Source organism: Drosophila willistoni, assembly GCF_018902025.1.
Source record: "Drosophila willistoni isolate 14030-0811.24 chromosome 2L unlocalized genomic scaffold, UCI_dwil_1.1 Seg196, whole genome shotgun sequence".
NCBI classification, from domain to species: Eukaryota; Metazoa; Arthropoda; class Insecta; order Diptera; family Drosophilidae; genus Drosophila; species Drosophila willistoni.
The window spans coordinates 6,357,187-6,374,752 of NW_025814048.1; the positions used below are offsets into that span (position 1 = coordinate 6,357,187).

At 36.0% G+C, this 17,566-nt stretch overlaps 3 protein-coding genes across 3 annotated transcripts; 1 reads left to right on the top strand and 2 right to left on the bottom strand.

Moving 5' to 3' along the window:
- Nucleotides 1–993: 993 nt before the first annotated feature.
- Nucleotides 994–6,744, top strand: LOC6640289 (cytochrome P450 709B2). The gene is made up of 4 exons (XM_047009966.1): nucleotides 994–2,080; nucleotides 2,143–2,572; nucleotides 5,094–6,190; nucleotides 6,250–6,744. The coding sequence occupies exons 1-4, from the start codon at nucleotides 994–996 to the stop codon at nucleotides 6,678–6,680; spliced, it is 3,045 nt and encodes a 1,014-aa protein (XP_046865922.1). The 3' UTR covers nucleotides 6,681–6,744.
- Nucleotides 6,745–7,787: 1,043 nt separating this feature from the next.
- Nucleotides 7,788–9,439, bottom strand: LOC6640442 (probable cytochrome P450 6a21). Its single transcript, XM_002063175.4, has 2 exons — nucleotides 8,307–9,439; nucleotides 7,788–8,242 (listed from the first exon to the last, which is right to left on the bottom strand). Exons 1-2 carry the CDS (start codon nucleotides 9,394–9,396, stop codon nucleotides 7,824–7,826), a joined length of 1,509 nt encoding a protein of 502 aa, XP_002063211.1. The 5' UTR covers nucleotides 9,397–9,439; the 3' UTR covers nucleotides 7,788–7,823.
- Nucleotides 9,440–10,178: 739 nt separating this feature from the next.
- Nucleotides 10,179–16,621, bottom strand: LOC6640440. The gene is made up of 4 exons (XM_047009967.1): nucleotides 15,511–16,621; nucleotides 15,025–15,442; nucleotides 10,782–11,953; nucleotides 10,179–10,713 (listed from the first exon to the last, which is right to left on the bottom strand). Exons 1-4 carry the CDS (start codon nucleotides 16,610–16,612, stop codon nucleotides 10,295–10,297), a joined length of 3,111 nt encoding a protein of 1,036 aa, XP_046865923.1. The 5' UTR covers nucleotides 16,613–16,621; the 3' UTR covers nucleotides 10,179–10,294.
- Nucleotides 16,622–17,566: the final 945 nt, after the last annotated feature.

A 17,566-nucleotide genomic window follows, 5' to 3' on the forward strand; every position in this document is an offset into this window, starting at 1 on the left:
TGCTGATTCCAGCTTAGAATCTGAAAAAATATATTTATAGGCTCTTTTTAAATCATGTCTCTATTCAAAGGATATCTTTCTTAAACTGTGAGCCCCAGTCAAAAATTACCTTTAAAATTTGTTTAAGATCATTCAGGCATTTACGTGAAATGGGAAATGTACATCAAGTCATTGAGTTCTAGACCCTCCCTCGAATCTTATCGACTCGTATATACAAATGGAATTCAACTATTATCAGGTATAGTCGGAGGTATTCGACAATAATCAAAATATCTTATCGGGGAGTTAAATACTTTCGACTAGCGTCTATAAGTGGCCTAAAAATAGGTTTTGTATAACTAGAAAATGTGGGCGTGACTCTTAAGTGATTTGGTAACAGTTTTCTAAGTATATTTTTGCTTTTAAATAAAATTTTAAAATCAAATATTTTTATCGCTTTTTGTCAATCAATGACCAAGATAGTAAAAATCATTTAATCTCAATTATTCTCAGAAGTTATTTTTAAATTAACCATTTATAAACAGTTTAAATTGTAATTTGCATATTTTGCTTAAAAGATGTGTATTTTAAGAAGAGAAATCTTAGAAATGCTTATTGCATAATACACTAATGTCCGTAATAATAGTTTCATGTATCTCAGTAAACTAAAAGCGTCTTATTTGTTTAAAGCAAAAACTAACACAGGATTTTAAATATAAATCATTTTGTAAAATTCGTTAACAAAACTTTGACCAGTGCTTAAACCATTTGCTAGCTCTAATCATTTACGTTAGACCGTTAAATGATTTCAATGTCTTGACAACAAACAAACATTTTTCAAAGAGTACAAAGAGCAAAAGCTGTGACTAATCGCATAACGCAATTGGCTGTCATTCGACGAAATGAGTGCTCTCTCTCTCTCTATATTTATGTTTGTTTGTTAGCGCACTCAAAATAATAGGCAGGTATATATAAGCGATTGGTGTAGCAAACATCACACTCAGTTAACTCGTCATGGTCGTACTCATCGCATTACTACTCGGGGTCGCAACCCTCGCCATATGGCTGGTACTTAGAAATTTCAGCTACTGGGAGCGTCGTGGTATTCCCCACGATCCCCCGCAAATACCATCGGGAAGTCTATCTGGAATGATGACCACAATTCATATTTCGGATATCTTTAAACGCACGTATTTTAAATATAAAAACAAAGTCAGTTCGCCTTTTGTGGGTTTTTATGTTTTCTTCAAACGAGCTGTCATTGTTGTGGATATTGATTTCGTGAAGACTGTGTTGATAAAGGAATTCGACAAATTTCACGATCGCGGTGTATTCCATAATGAACGTGATGATCCCTTATCTGGTAACCTGGTCAACATTGAGGGTCAAAAGTGGAAAAGTCTGAGACATAAACTGACACCGACATTTACTTCTGGCAAAATGAAGCACATGTTTCCCACTGTTCTGGATGTGGGCGAAGAATTGGTTAAGATTTTCAATGCAAAAACATCAAGTGAACCTCAACCTTTGGAAATCACGGATTTGGTGTCTCGCTATACGGCTGATGTGATTGGAAGCTGTGCCTTTGGTCTGGAATGCAATAGTCTGCATAATCCAGAAGCAGAGTTTGTCAAAATGGGAACAGTAGCACTAACCAAGAGACGTCACGGTAGAGCAATGGATCTGTTTCTATTCGGTGCTCCCAGATTGGCTGCAAAATTCGGGATCAAGGCCACATTACAAAAGGTCGAGGATTTCTACATGAAGATAGTTAAAGATACTGTAGAATATCGGACTAAAAATAATGTCAAACGAAATGATTTCATGGACATGCTTATCGATTTGAAGAAGAAGTACGATGAAGGCAATGGAGAGGATGGTTTGTCTTTCAATGAGTTGGCTGCCCAAGCGTTTGTGTTCTTTTTGGCTGGTTTTGAGACGAGCTCGACCACCATGGGTTTTGCTCTTCACGAACTGGCTATCAATCAAGACATTCAAAGTCGATTGAAAAAGGAAATTGATGAGGTGTTAGCCAAAAATAATGGAGAATTTAACTATGAGAGCATGCATGAGATGAAATATCTGGAAAAAGTTATTGATGGTAAGTGAAAAAGTACTGACCGAAAAAGGGAAAAGAATCAAAAGTATTTTCTTTCTCCACAGAAACTTTGCGTAAACACCCTGTGGTAGGACATCTCATTCGTGAGGCCACACAACGCTACGTTCATCGCGATAATCCTGATTACTATATTGAGCCTGGCACTGGTGTAATTATACCTGTTAGGGCTATTCATCACGATCCTGAATTTTATCCTGAGCCAGAAAAATTCATACCCGAACGTTTTGATGAGGAGCAAGTGAACCAGCGTCCGGCTTGTACATTTTTGCCCTTTGGCGATGGTCCCCGCAATTGCATTGGCCTGAGATTTGGACGCATGCAAACCACAATTGGATTGGCGAAACTCATACACAATTTCAAGTTCGAGGTGAATCCTACTCTGACCTCAGTGCCAATGAAATTTAAGGTTGAAAATTTGCTGTGGAGTGCCGAAGGTGGAATAACTTTGAATGTTAGCAAATTTGCTAGAACATAAAATATATCAAATGGAAAATACATTTCTTTAATAATCTTCACACACGGTACATTTAAAGTTTATCTTCTTAATTCTAAATTAAAGTGACTTATGTACATACATGTTCCATTATCAAAAATCTGACATTTCGCTCACTCTTCTCAGAACTACAATACTCTTTGGCCAGCTTTGGTCTCTTTTCGCGTACAATTCAGTCCGATTTTTACGACATTCATTAAGCCGATTAATATTGATAACATTTATTGCAATGTCACTTTAGATTATACTTAAGGTATTGCAGAGTAATATAATAATAGTTGATTTGGGATTCATAGAACGAAATTCTAAACTAAGTGGTTGTAAGTATTATCGCTCGAGATGGCACGACTTAAAAGATTGAACTGGTTTTAAATTAGAATCGTAATATATACTTAATGGTCATCTATGCTCACTTTTTAATAATACTTAAGTTTTGACGATTCTTATGTACCCTTTACAAAATTCATATGTACAGAGAATAAAAATTTATACTTAATTATGTTTAAAGTGCGCAAATTCTTTCTTAACTTTAGTTTATATTTGCTCAAAGCAAAGAGAGGCGAGTAAAGAAGATAAAGGAAATACAAAAGAGAAAAAAATAATACGCAAGAGATTTGAAGTCATTAAAGTTGTAGGCGAAAAGCGCTTAAGTCAAGCCAAAAACGATCCAACCGTCTTGTGAATTAAATCCAATTGTTTTTCTAATTTTCATTTTCCATAGACTTAAATTAAACTCTTTAAAACCCTTACACATATGTACATGGGAAATAAATCCCTAAATATGTTTGGCTTTTTCCTTTCCCAAAGTTGTACAATGTTGACACTTTAATCACTGTTTAACCTAAAGACAACTTTTAATAATTTGTTTCAATGTTTTACTCACGTACTTATATATTATACATCACATAAACAATTTGCACTTGACTTTTCCCATGGAGCGTTATTAATTAGTTCGTCATTAATTAAATAGTCAATAAAACGGTTAAAGCCCCTAAAAGTTTGCTAATTTTTGGCCAATCCGAAAATACACCTATTGCAAAGGTAAAAAAGTGTTATCTAAATACAAATGTATGTAGTACAAGTTGTTAAACCTATCCCAATCGCAGTTAACACAATGTGTTCACATTTTATTAACTGAGATTAGATAATGGTGGTCGAGCATTGCAGTACTCTTATCAGAAATTTTAGTAAAACGTCTGGAAATTATCTACAAACTCAGAAATTATCAATATGATTCGCGTGCAAGTTGTTCTCGACTATACAGGGGCGGATCTACCCAAGCCAGGACTTAAGACGCCCTAATATTTTAGGGAAGTTTTTTACAAATTAATAATAGGAACAAATAAATAGATAGGAACGAAAAAATAAATTAATTTAGGTGTGTCAAAGTTAATATACCCATGTAGTACTTGCCGTTTTAAAATCGTTAAAATTTCCATGAATAAATTTGTATACTATAAGATTTTTTGGTAAATTTTGACAAATTTTTGAGTAAGCCTACTTTAAAAAGATTTTTCTATATTTCATCCTCCATTAAGTAAGGTTTTCGAATGGTGGTTTCTATGGTAACAATATGCTATAGTCTGACGGATCTCAATTGAGTAATAAAAAGCTAAAATAACAAATTTCATTCAAGGAGCTTTCTAATTGAAGGCATAAAGTTAATAAGGACGAGGCTAAATCGATTTGGTTCGGATCAAGAATATATGTATATAGCTTTGTTACAAATATATGCCAACAATTCCAATACCCTCTATAAAAGACGGAAAACTATTGTGAATGCTCGAGCATGTACAATATGTTCACGACTAAAACTTATAGCGTGATAAAACTTTATAGGTTAATGAAACTTTATAGCGTGATTAAACTTCGAATAAAATTTTTGTACTACAACTATACTATAATAACTACAGTGATCTTTTTAACTATAACAATTTTGGGGTTTATTTTCAAAAATAAATTCGGATTATATACCGACATATATTCAAAATTTTCTTTGCAGCTTATTTTTTGGAATGTAATTTTATTACAGTTTTGTCACGATGACTAGGTCAATTCTATTCGTTTAGTCACGATGACTAGGTCATTTCTATTCGTTTTTGATAACAAACATTTCGAACATTTTTCCCAGTTGTAAAGCATTTTACAGTATATAACTTTTAGGTGAAACTTGGCTAATACGCAAATGTTAATTATAATGCTAAAGATTCCATAAGATAGATCGGTCTATTACAGAAATAAACTTTACCTAAAACTATAGAAAATCTATAAAACACACCAATTATTTAACTTGATTTACATTAAAACAACAATTCATTTCCGAGACTCATAACCGGTGTATACTGTTGAGTCAAACATTATTAATGACTTGCAGAAAAATACAATTTAAGAGTGGGTCCAAAGAGCGACAAAATTATCAAGAGAACGCATGAGCTGATATTGAAACGAAGTAAGAGAATTCGTGGGTATATAAGCAGCTAGTGTTACCTACCCAAAATTCAGTCTGTTCACAATGGCGGTATTAATTCTACTACTTCTTGGTGTTGTATCCCTCGCCGTGTGGTGGGTACATCAGCAATTTAACTACTGGCAACGACGAGGCATTCCCCATGATCCTCCCAAAATACCTGCGGGAAACATGGTCGAATTGATGAAGACAAGGCACATTGCGGATATTTTCCAACGTACTTACTTTAAATACAAAAACAAAGTCGATGGACCCTTTGTGGGTTTCTATTTCTACTTTAAGCGAGTAGCCCTTACTGTGGATATCAATTTCGTAAAGACTGTGCTTATGAAGGATTTTGATAAATTTCACGATCGCGGCATATTCCATAACGAACGTGATGACCCTCTTACTTGTAACTTGGTTGGCGTTGAGGGTCAAAAGTGGAAAAGTCTTAGGCATAAATTGACACCGACATTTACATCGGGTAAAATGAAGCACATGTTCCCAACATTACTTAAAGTGGGCGATGAAATGGTTCAAGTCTTTAACTCAAAAATCACAAGTGATACGCAACCATTGGAAATCACGAATTTGGTGGCTCGTTTTACGGCGGACGTGATAGGCAGTTGTGCATTTGGTCTGGAGTGCAACAGTCTGCATAATCCTGAGGCAGAATTCGTCAAAATGGGAAATGCAGCCATCAATGAAAGAAGGCACGGTAGAGCTCTGGATCTGTTTCTATTCGGTGCCCCCAAATTGGCTGCAAAATTGCGCATGAAACAATTGGTCCAAAAGGTCGAGGATTTCTACATGAACATAATTAGGGATACGGTGAATTATCGTGTTAAAAATAATGTCAAGCGTAATGATTTCATGGACATGCTGATCGAATTGAAGAAGAAGTACGATGAAGGCAACAAAGAGGAAGGTTTGTCCTTTAACGAGTTGGCTGCTCAGGCATTTGTGTTCTTTTTGGCTGGCTATGAGACCAGTTCGACTACCATGGGATTCGCTCTTCACGAATTGGCTCTTAATCAGGACATTCAAAATAGATTGAGAAATGAAATCGATGAGGTGTTAGCAAAAAATAATGGAGAATTCAGTTATGACAGCATGCGTGAAATGAAATATCTGGAAAAAATTATTGATGGTAAGTGAAAGAGAACTTAACAAAAAGCAAATGGGAAAGAACCATATTTTTATCCACAGAAACTCTTCGGAAACATCCTGTTGTGGGACATCTCATTCGTTTGGCCACGCAACGTTACGTTCATCCCGATAATCCTAAATATTATATCGAGCCTGGCACTGGTGTTATAATACCTGTTAAAGCAATCCACCACGATCCTGAATTTTATCCTGAGCCAGAAAAATTCATACCCGAACGTTTTGATGAGGACCAAGTGAAACAGCGTCCGGCTTGTACATTTTTACCCTTTGGCGAAGGTCCCCGCAATTGCATTGGCTTGAGATTTGGACGCATGCAAACCACAATTGGACTGGCGAAACTCATACACAATTTCAAGTTCGAGGTGAATCCTACTCTGACCTCAGTGCCAATGAAATTTAAGGTTGAAAACATATTGCTGAGTGCTGAGGGAGGAATAACTTTAAATGTCAGTAAAGTCATTAGAAAGTAGTTATAGCAATTAAAAGTGTATATAATATTTATTAATAAAAATTAAGCGTGAATAATTTATACGACGTTTCTGACCTATGCATTGCAATTACTCGTCTAGTTTTGAGATACAAAATCTCAACAAATGGTTGAAAAATTTAACTCTGATTGCGACTTCTACCCTTTCTTATGTAAATAATGTATCGTTCAGTTTTTTGAAAATGAAAATGAATTACAAGTTTAATTTTTTAATCTTTAATATAACACTGAATATATTCTAAAAGGTCTGACTGTTAATGATATTGCTGCCTAGTTGTAGTTAATCTAGCAGCTGGATTTGAAACCGCTTCCACTGCTCAAAGTCTGCGCCTCTATTAGTCCACTACGAATGGAAAAGTCTGACCTAGGTCAATTCAGGCCGAAAATTGCTTAACTACTTATAAATGAAAGGCATTGACTGGAATAACAATGTGTTCGCGATTTGATTTAAACGTTTTTCTGATTTTAAACGCCGCATCTGTTTATAGGTACCCACCATATGCTCTAAGTCGACATCTTTAAACGGCCTAAGATACTAATAGAAATGTTATTAAATTTTATATTTAACTCTCGATGCATTGGAAAGATTGCCATAGAAAAATATGACAATTGATGCTGTTGATTATTTGGAATTCTCAATGAGACAATTGAGTGAACATTGTATCATTTTTTTAGCATACTCAACATGACGAGGCAATATTAAAACCACAAACTGGTTAAATACTAGATATCACAATAACTGACGTAATGTTAGTCATGGGTAAAAATTCACACTGCGCAATAAGAGAGAATAACAGAGAGAGCTTTTGCCGGCAAATGATTACCCACAAACATTGATAAACAACTTTGCCTCTTCCACATAAGGCGAGTATTCTGGCAAGCAATTCCAAAAACAATTTGTATACTATATGCTTCTAAACATGTAGCATTTAGGAAATTGTTTAAGGTCATTCATCCAAAACAAACAACTTTCTCAATTAAAAATAAAATTCTCTCTGGCAATTAACATAAAATTATAACAAAACCAACCTATAATTATTGTCAGATATGATGTAAGCTCATTGTAAAACAAAAACAATTAACTGTGGAATATATGCATAACAAATGTTTATTTTTAGTTGGAGAGTTAAACTCGTTCCACTTTAAGATAAATGCCCGATTTACTAGCAATTAAAAAGCTATCCATTTGTTGTTCAATTGGAATTGGTGTGTCCTTGCACACAGAGAATTTAAAGTTCTTGATGAGCAGAGCCAGACCAATACGTGCCTGCATTTGGCCAAAACGCATGCCAATGCAATTGCGTGGTCCATCGCCAAATGGCAGCCATTCCACGGAATCGCGTTCCTTAACACGCTCTTCACTAAAATTATCCGGATTAAAGACATTTGGCTCGGGATAGTATTTCTCATCGCGATGCAAAGCTCCAGCGGGAATAAGCACGGGCATTCCCTTCTTAATCACGAATTTGGGATTCTCAGGGACCACAAAATCTTCAATACATTGACGATTTAGTAGAGGCAAAACCGTATATAGACGGAGGGTTTCTAGAAGAGAATAAATATTCGAGGATTACTCTATTTACTTTGGGTATATAAATCTTGCACTTACCCGAAATAACTTGATCGGTATAAACCAAATCCTTCATACACTCATAGGTGAATTCATTATCAGCCAAAACCTTTTGACATTCATCTCTCAAACGCTGTTGAATATCGGGATGTTGGGCAAGTTCGTACAAAGCGAATCCCATGGTAGTCGATGAGGTCTCAAAACCGGCATTAAAGAAAACAAAAGCCTGTGCTGCCACCTCCTCAATGGTCAGATTCATGCTTTCTCCTGTTGCTGATTTCATTAGGCGATTGTTTTTCAATTCGATCAATTGATCCATAAAATCATTTCGTTTTATATTATTCTGCTCTCTATAGGCCACAGTTTCCCTGACAATGCGCATGAAGAATTTCTCTATATGCTCAGGGGTCATTTTCATGTGCAAACGTCTGGACAATTGGGGAAAACTATTCAAGAAAGCTATGCCAATGGCACCGTGACGTAAATCGGTAATGGATTTGCGACCCATTACACGAAATTCGGCTTCCGGATCCTTGAGACTGCTGCACTCAATGCCAAAGGCACATGTGCCAATCACATCTGTGGTAAATCTTGCCAATAGTTCCTTAACTTCGATCTCTGAGGACTTATTCACCATTTCGCCAAACACATCAATAAACTCATGGGCCACTTTCAGTACGGTGGGAAACATGTACTTCATTTTGCCCGATGTAAATGTCGAAGATAATTTATTTCTCATGCTCTTCCACTTGTGACCATCGAGCAAGAATATTTGTCCAGACAACGGATCATCTTCTTCATTATGAAAGAAGCCGCGATCCGTGAACTTATTGAAATCCTTGATCAACACATGTTTTATCAGCGATGGCTCCAAAATAAATGCTGCCGGCCGTTGAAACCAATAGAAGCCAGCAAAAGGTCCAGTTCCTTTGAATTTATTATAGTACTCAGTCCATACCTGTGGAAAGGAGCGCGTAGTGCGCAATCCTCTTAAGCTGCCCAACAGCCAATGTGGTTCCTCACAAGCTATGCCCAGATCCTGCCAATAGTTGAATCTACGACGAATCAGTACAAACACATAACCAATAAGTCCAATCAAAGCTGTCACCAGCAAAGTGCAAACAGCCATTATACGAGTTTACTGTAATTATCGTTGGGTCTGTGTGTCTGAAACTTTGGAAGCTTGCTGCTATACTGACTATTCCACCGTTTTGGTTAGGGCATTATAACTATGAGAGAGTAAAAGCTTTTTATTGCCTCACCTATGTATGCATACGAAAAATGTGTCACATAAATGTTTGCAACAAATCTAATCACCGCTACAGCTCAAATTACTACTTATAAAGTATTTATTTATCAACGTTTTTTTTTTGGCAGAAATATCTATATATTTGTAGTCAAGTGCAAACACCTGCTTGTGGTCGATCTAATCACACTTTCTTTGTAAAATTCATTCACCATTATACAGCAAATTTGTATTTTTCTCTCTTCATGAGGTGACAATTAAATTATTGGGACCAGCCTTCTTTTTATCAACCATAAACCCGACCTATCCCAATAACAATCTGTTTTACTCCAGAGCTTAACAAATTAGGTTAATGATCTGAGACATTTATGAACTTTGCTCTTAACAATTCAGATACAATTAAGAAACATTAAAGCAAATGGAAATTCTCTCCCTGGAAAAGCAAAAATAATATTCAAATTTGTTCTTAGGCATCGTCATTGGACTCTACTGAAGGTATCTAATGACCTCAGGATGACTTTTGCTTATATAGTTGCAAGTAATCAACTTAACATAATATTTTAGATGACATTTTCAAAGAGATTATTTTGGAGGGTTCCTTAAAAAACTTGGAAATTTATGGTCAAATTAAGAGTTTGCCGTATTCCATGTGCCCGAAATTAGGATATTGTTCTTGATAAAATTTATATATGCATCACATTTAATTTTTATATCATCTTATCTTTGGCTCCAATAACTTTAAGTTTTCTCTATGTACAAACTTAACAAAAACTTTTCACCCTTAAATTGCTTCCACCTTTAGATTGATTCCACTTGTCATGCCCAGCGCAAATGACTTTGGATTAAAAACCAAGGGATCTGGAGTCTCTGGACAGGTTGAGAATTTGAAATTCTTGATGAGAAGAGCCAGACCAATACGTGCCTGCATTTGGCCAAAACGAAGACCAATGCAATTACGTGGACCATCGCCAAAGGGAAGCCAAGCCACTGATTCTCGATTGGCCGACTCTTCTGGTGAGAAACGTTCTGGTCGGAACTCTTCTGGATCGGGATAGAGTTTCGGATCACGATGAATAGCTGCAGCGGGTATAATTACAGATTGTCCAGCTTCAATTATGAAATTCGGATGTCCTGGCACTTCATAACGCTTCAAGGCCTGACGATTGAGATGAGGTACAATCGTGTAGAGACGAAGTGTTTCTATTAAAACAAAATACAAATTATGTTACCAAATCTATGTGAGCAAATCTATGCTAGAGTAAACTTACCAAACATCACTTGAGTCAAGTACTTGAGATCCTTCATGCACTCGTAGGTAAACTGTTGATTGTGTTTTTCGAATACCTCTTCCACCTCAGCTCTCAGTTTGTCCTGAATGTGTGGATTCTTAGCCAATTCGTAGAGAGCAAAACCCATGGTGGACGAAGAAGTCTCAAAGCCAGCAATGAAAAATACAAAGGCTTGGGCAATAACTTCTTCCATAGTTAGACCCTCATTGTTATCCGGATTTGAATTCTTTTTGTTTTTCAGTTCGATTAGGAGATCCATGAAATCGTTTCGCTTGATATTCTGCTTTTCACGGATTGCCACTGTTTGTTTAACAATTCTGGTGTAAAACTCCTCGACACGTTTTGCAGTGCGCGCCAACCTCAAACGTCTGGCGAGTTTTGGGAAACTTTCCATAAATGCAATTATAAGATTGCCATGACGTTTCTCAACTAAAGTTAACTTGCCATATTGCAAAAACTCGGCGTTTTCATCACGTAAACTATTGCATTCAATTCCAAAGGCACAAGTTCCTATCACATCAACTGTAAATCGACCCATCAAGTCGCGTATCTCCAAAACTGAATTCTTCTGAGACTTCTCGTGCATTACGGCGATAAATTCATTTGCCACCGATACCACGGTGGGAAACATTAACTTCATTTTGCCCGATGTGAAAGTGGAAGACATTTTGTTCCTTAATAGACGCCATTGTGGACCATCCAGGGTGAATAAATGAGCCGATATAGGATCATCTTTTTCATTATAATACAAGCCCTTGTCGGAAAAGTTTGAAAAATCCTTGATCAGAACATGCTTGACCAATTCCAAATCCGTAACAAATACAGCCGGCTTCTGGTGTACGAACAGTCCCACAAAGGGAACTTGGAGAGTCTTGAACTTGTTGTAGTAAGCTCCAAAAATGTCATGAAAATTATGTGTACTCCGTAATCCTTTTAAATTTCCATGCAGCCAATGTGGAGTTTCGTGTGGGATATTCCGGCGTTTAAAGTACGATAAATTCCGATATATATAATATGAAGCGATGGCGAACAAAGCCACAGCCACTTGAAATAGTAAAAATGTTAGTCCCATCTTAATGCCCCAGCACACTGACCGTCGACTACTGAGGAGTTCCCCGAGGCAAAAGCCTCTATATATACATATAGCGTATTGTTATCATGAAGGAAAAGCAATCTACATGCTCACAAGACAAAATTTTGGACCAGACAATACACGAGACTCGGCATGACGATGCAACTTTATGTGAAAGAACCAGTCTGAGGCGTTCCCAATAAGAGAACGTAACTCAGTTGCTTACTACTCAAACACGAACGTTATCACTAAACAGATTCTCGTTTCTCACGGGTTCACCATGAATCGGCATGATACGATGGCAAATACAGTGAAGCTTTAATAAGAAGTAGATGCTAAAGAAAGTTAAGCAATATTTGGGGTAGAAGCAAGGGCTAAATATTTTTTAAAATAGCCATGAATATGGTAAGTCTCATTCTCTAAGAGAAATTACTAGTCAAAAATCGGAATATTCATTTAATTATTAATTCTTACTTTTACTACAAGAATGTTTAAATACAATAGATAACCATTATTGGCTAGTATTTAAATAACAATTTATATTCTTCCACATATTTAAAACTAAACAATAAATAATCTAAGCAATTTAACTTTATTATATTTCGCACATCACCTAATGAACACTGTAGTTTAATACACAGTAGTCTTTGTTGTCCGTATATCAACTGAATTAAAATGTTTCCTTATTACTTTCTGCTAGTCATGTCAACATTAATTTACAGTTGACTGCGTCTTCGTCATATGTTTTCATTTGTGAATTTGGCAACACTTCGGATTACCCCCTTCATAGAGATTAGTTCTGAACTAAGAACAAAGTCTTTTTGAACTATGATTCAATTTCATGAGCGAATTTAGGCATGTATAAACAAAAACAATCAATTGAACAAAAACCGGTCGTTTAGCTGAGTTTGGATTTATCTCTATAAGATATTAGCTTGATCAACTTCTACCCACAGGTAGCGACGTAAAAAGTGCATGGAATTAATAATGTAAGCCGAAGTAATGAGTCATAAACTATAATACATTACATGATTTGTATCTATATGACTTGGTTAACAATAAATTCAATTTATAAGTAAAAAGAAATTAATTAAAGACAGAAATTGTAGGACGTGTCGAACTAAATTGGAGTAGTATTATTCTTTTGGAGCCAATTAAAATTATAATTTTGTTCATACACTTTATTTATTTTTCTGTTTGTTTAACGAAATTCCCTGAGACTAATCAATTATTTTCAATTACAAAAAAAAGTGTATATAACTTCGAGTAGGTGGCATATTCAAAGGAGGCACTTAAATTAATGCTATGTAAATGCACTTTATTGACTTTGCATACCATGCATATATTATAGCCGGCAATATGTAAGTAACAGACAGAAGGCAGTTTTTCGAACTCCATATAGTATATATATATAAAATCTTGATCAGCATCAAAAGCAAAGTCGATCTAGCCATGTCCGTCGGACAGACCGTCTAAGGAACTATTAGAGCTAGAACCACCAAATTTGGTATGTACTTAGACTCGTGTTGTGTGTAAAGGCCATCTAGCTTAACACATCAAACTTGGCATACATACTGGCTCAGACGTCGCGACGTGCAGATTTTTTTTGTTTAAAAGATGTACCATGCCCTAATTTGAAAACACCGATTCACTCCCACAATTCTTTTGACTATCAAAATCTAATTCGGTAAACTAATTAGTCTTAATAATATCTACCAACTTACCAAAATTTTTTTAAAATCGGACTGGAAATAATAAGATTATACATGTTTTATAACGACGGTCCATAATGACGGAGTTGACCGTAGGTTGATGGTGGCGCCACAGTGCTCGTATGTTTTTAAGAGTGAGCAAGATAACAAATGCATGCTATAAGGCATATAAAAAGATCTTAAACATATATGTATAAAAACATTTGGTCTTCGCTATTATAAAATATTTGTTCCACTTAATGCGTGGTATACCGAAATCGTATAGATGACTTACTTTTTTTGTTTATGTCGCCTAACTATTTTTATACCCTTGCAAAAAGGGTATATTAATTTTGGTCAGAAGTGTGCAACGCATAGAAGGAAGCATTTCCGACTATATAAAGTATATATATTCTTGATCAGCACGACGAGACGAGTTCATATAGCCATGTCCGTCCGTCCGTCCGTCCGTCTGTCCGTCTGTCCGTCTGTCCGTCCGTCTGGATCAACGCAAACTCCTCCTAGACCGTAAGAGCTACAGAGAAATTTTGCATGTAGGCTTGTATATACTGCAGGCGTTGTATATCTCGGATTCAGCCGGATCGGATCACTATATCATATAGCTCCCATACAAATGGCAAAGTCACGAACAGTGACTTTTCTCAATAACTTCGTTATTTTCTGAGCTATTGTCGTGAAATTTAATATTGGTGAGTTTATTACACATATAAACGACTATGCCAAATTTGATCAAGATCGGGTGACTATATCATATAGCTCCCATAGGAACGATCTTTCGAAAACAGTGACTTTTGTCAATAACTTCGTCACTTTTGACGCGATTGCTTTCAAATTAAACATTTGTTAGTTTAATATATCTGTTAATAATTGTGCCAAATTTGATAAGGATCGGGTAACTATATCATATAGCTCCCATAGGAACGATCGGTGGAAAACTGTGACTTTGTCCAATAACTTCGTTATTTCCTATGCTAAGATTGTAGGCCGTTCTTTCGGAAACATTAGCCCTTTTAGATTAAACGTTTTTCCACTTGGATGGCTATAGGTAAGGAAAAAGTGACCAAAAAAGTTGCAAGGGTATACAAACTTTGACGCGGTCGAAGTTAGCCCCGGCCCTCTGGTTTTTTTTTTTTTGTAAAATTAAAAGAAGATTACAACCAAAAGAAAACATTTCGTTCAGTCATAAACATCACTTTTATTGAACCAACTTTACACAATAGTTGATAAGAATATTCTTTAGTTCGCCCTCAACGAATTAACTTCGAGTAGCGAATGGTAAAAACTCATTCTGGGGGAATTGTTAATGAACAAAAAAAACTTCTTGCTTACAGTTACTCAGGCTATACACATTAAACTTACATAAAAAAAAAAAATAGAAACTAATAACTAATAATATTGATTTTCACGGGTTCGTGATGCTGGTGGAATTTAGCTTCTGGAAATGGCTTCAACTTTCAGCTGAATGCCGCCTTTAACGCCAAGAACAAATGAATTGGGATCATATTCCAAAGTTTTAGGAGTTTCGGCACAGGTTGAGAACTTGAAATTCTTGATAAGGAGGGCGAGACCAATACGTGACTGCATTTCACCAAAACGAAGGCCAATACAATTACGTGGACCATCTCCGAAGGAAAGCCAAGTCACTGAATCTCGTTTGGCACATTCCTCAGGGGAGAAGCGTTCTGGTTGAAACTCTTCTGGATCTGGATAAATTTCAGGATCGCGATGAATAGCTGCAGCCGGTATAATTACAGCTTGACCAGCTTCTATTACATAGTTCGGATTTCCCGGTACCACATAGCGTTTCAAGGCCTGACGATTGAGATGAGGCACAATGGTATAGAGACGCAGGGTTTCTGTCAGAATTAAAAAAGGAAAATCATATTGTTAAAAGATGAAACACTTTTATACAAAACAAACTTACCCGATATCACTTGTTTTAAATACTTGAGATCTTTCATGCACTCGTAGGTAAACTGTTGATTGTGTTTTTCGAATACCTGTTCGACCTCAGCTCTAACTTTATCCTGAATATGTGGATTTTTAGCCAACTCGTACAGGGCGTAACCCATTGTTGATGATGAAGTTTCAAAGCCCGCAACGAAAAATATAAATGCTTGGGCTATTACCTCCTCTATAGTAATGCCCTTGGATTCTTCTGCATGATCTTGATCTGAATTCTTCTTATTCTTGAGCTCAATAAGGAGATCCATAAAATCACTTCGCTTGATGTTTTCCTTTTCACGTATAGCCACTGTTTCTTTAACAATTCGGCTGTAAAAATCTTGAACACGTTTTGTAGTTCTTACCAATCCCAATTTTCTACCCAAGTAGGGATAACTCTCCATGAAGGCAAGTACTAAATTACAATGATTTTTCTCTTGAAAGGTTGCTCTGCCCATTTGCAAGAACTCGGCGTCTTCTTCACGTAAACTATTGCATTTGAGTCCAAAGGCACAAGTTCCTATCACATCGATGGTGAATCTGGCCATTAAATCGCGTATCTCCAGGACTGAATTCTCTTGAGACTTCTCGTTCATTACGGCCATGAATTCATTTGCCACCGCGACCACTGTGGGAAACATGAACTTCATTTTGCCTGATGTGAAGGTGGAGGACATTTTATTTCGCAGAACACGCCATTGTGGTCCATCAAGGTTGAATAAATGTGCAGAAATCGGATCATCCTTTTCATTATAGTATATTCCTTTATCGGAGAAATTGGAAAAATCCTTAATAAGAATATGCTTGACCAATTCCAAATCCATAACGAAAACAGCCGGCCTCTGATGTATAAATAGACCCACAAAGGGTACTCTGAGTTTCTTAAACTTATTGTAGTAAGCCTCGTAGATGTCATGAAAGTTGCGAGTACTGCGTAATTCTCTCAAATTTCCTTTCAACCAATGTGGAGATTCATGTGGAATATTTCGACGTTTAAAGTACGATAAATTGCGATGCACATAATACAAAACGACTGCAAGGAGAGCCACGACCACTTGAAAGAGCAAAAATGTTACTGCCATGTTGAGGCTGCCGATTAACTTGGACTAAGCAGTTGCTCTAACCACAACTGGTATATATAGAGTTGTTGTTATCAAACAAGCAATCCAATCTCCAATTAAATCTTTTTGAGGACAAAGTCTAATAGAAACTTGCAATGACCAAGCATTATTCCAAAGAGAGCTTCTCTCTCGATGATAAAACTCACTAAGCTAATAGTAAAACAGCTCAATAACAGGTCTTTGCTAAATTAAAATGCACTGCGAGCACAGTGAGTATTCGATAGTGTATATGCCAGAGAATATTCAACTGAATAATGATTAATATTTATTAAACAACTGAAGCCATTTGACTGACCATACAAAATTATATTTATCTAAAGCGATTGCAAACAAATTGGAAAATACAATGAAACAAAAATCGAACCATTTAAACGCAGCGTATTATATTCTTATAATACATATTTCGTACATCATACAATAATGACTGTATCCCGACGACTTTCATCCATTCTTGTCACATTATCAGTTGTTTGTCCACAGTTTTACATCACTCATTATTGTTTTATTCAAGTCATATCAACACGAAATTGATGTTTACTCAGACTTTTAGTAAATGTTGTCAAAAACTATATGGAATCACGCTGCACAGTGGTTCATTTAACCTAAGTTATTAGCAAAATTCTTGAAATTTTGAACTGCATACCTAGGTAAACCTGCATTTTTTGCAAATAAAATTGTTAAGATAAAAAGAAAAAGAATCATGTAATTCAAATTTTCATCTTATCAGCTAAATACTGTGGCTTAAGTTAAGCGAAAAAATATAATAATTATTTGTATTTTTTCAATATAAATATTGTCAAACAACTTAAATGATGAGAATTTAGTAAACTTTTTCAAAAGTTGGACTTATGCATATAAATTAACTAGTTTAAAAAGCAAATGGTTTTAGTTTCGGTCTAAAAAACTCGGCCTTTA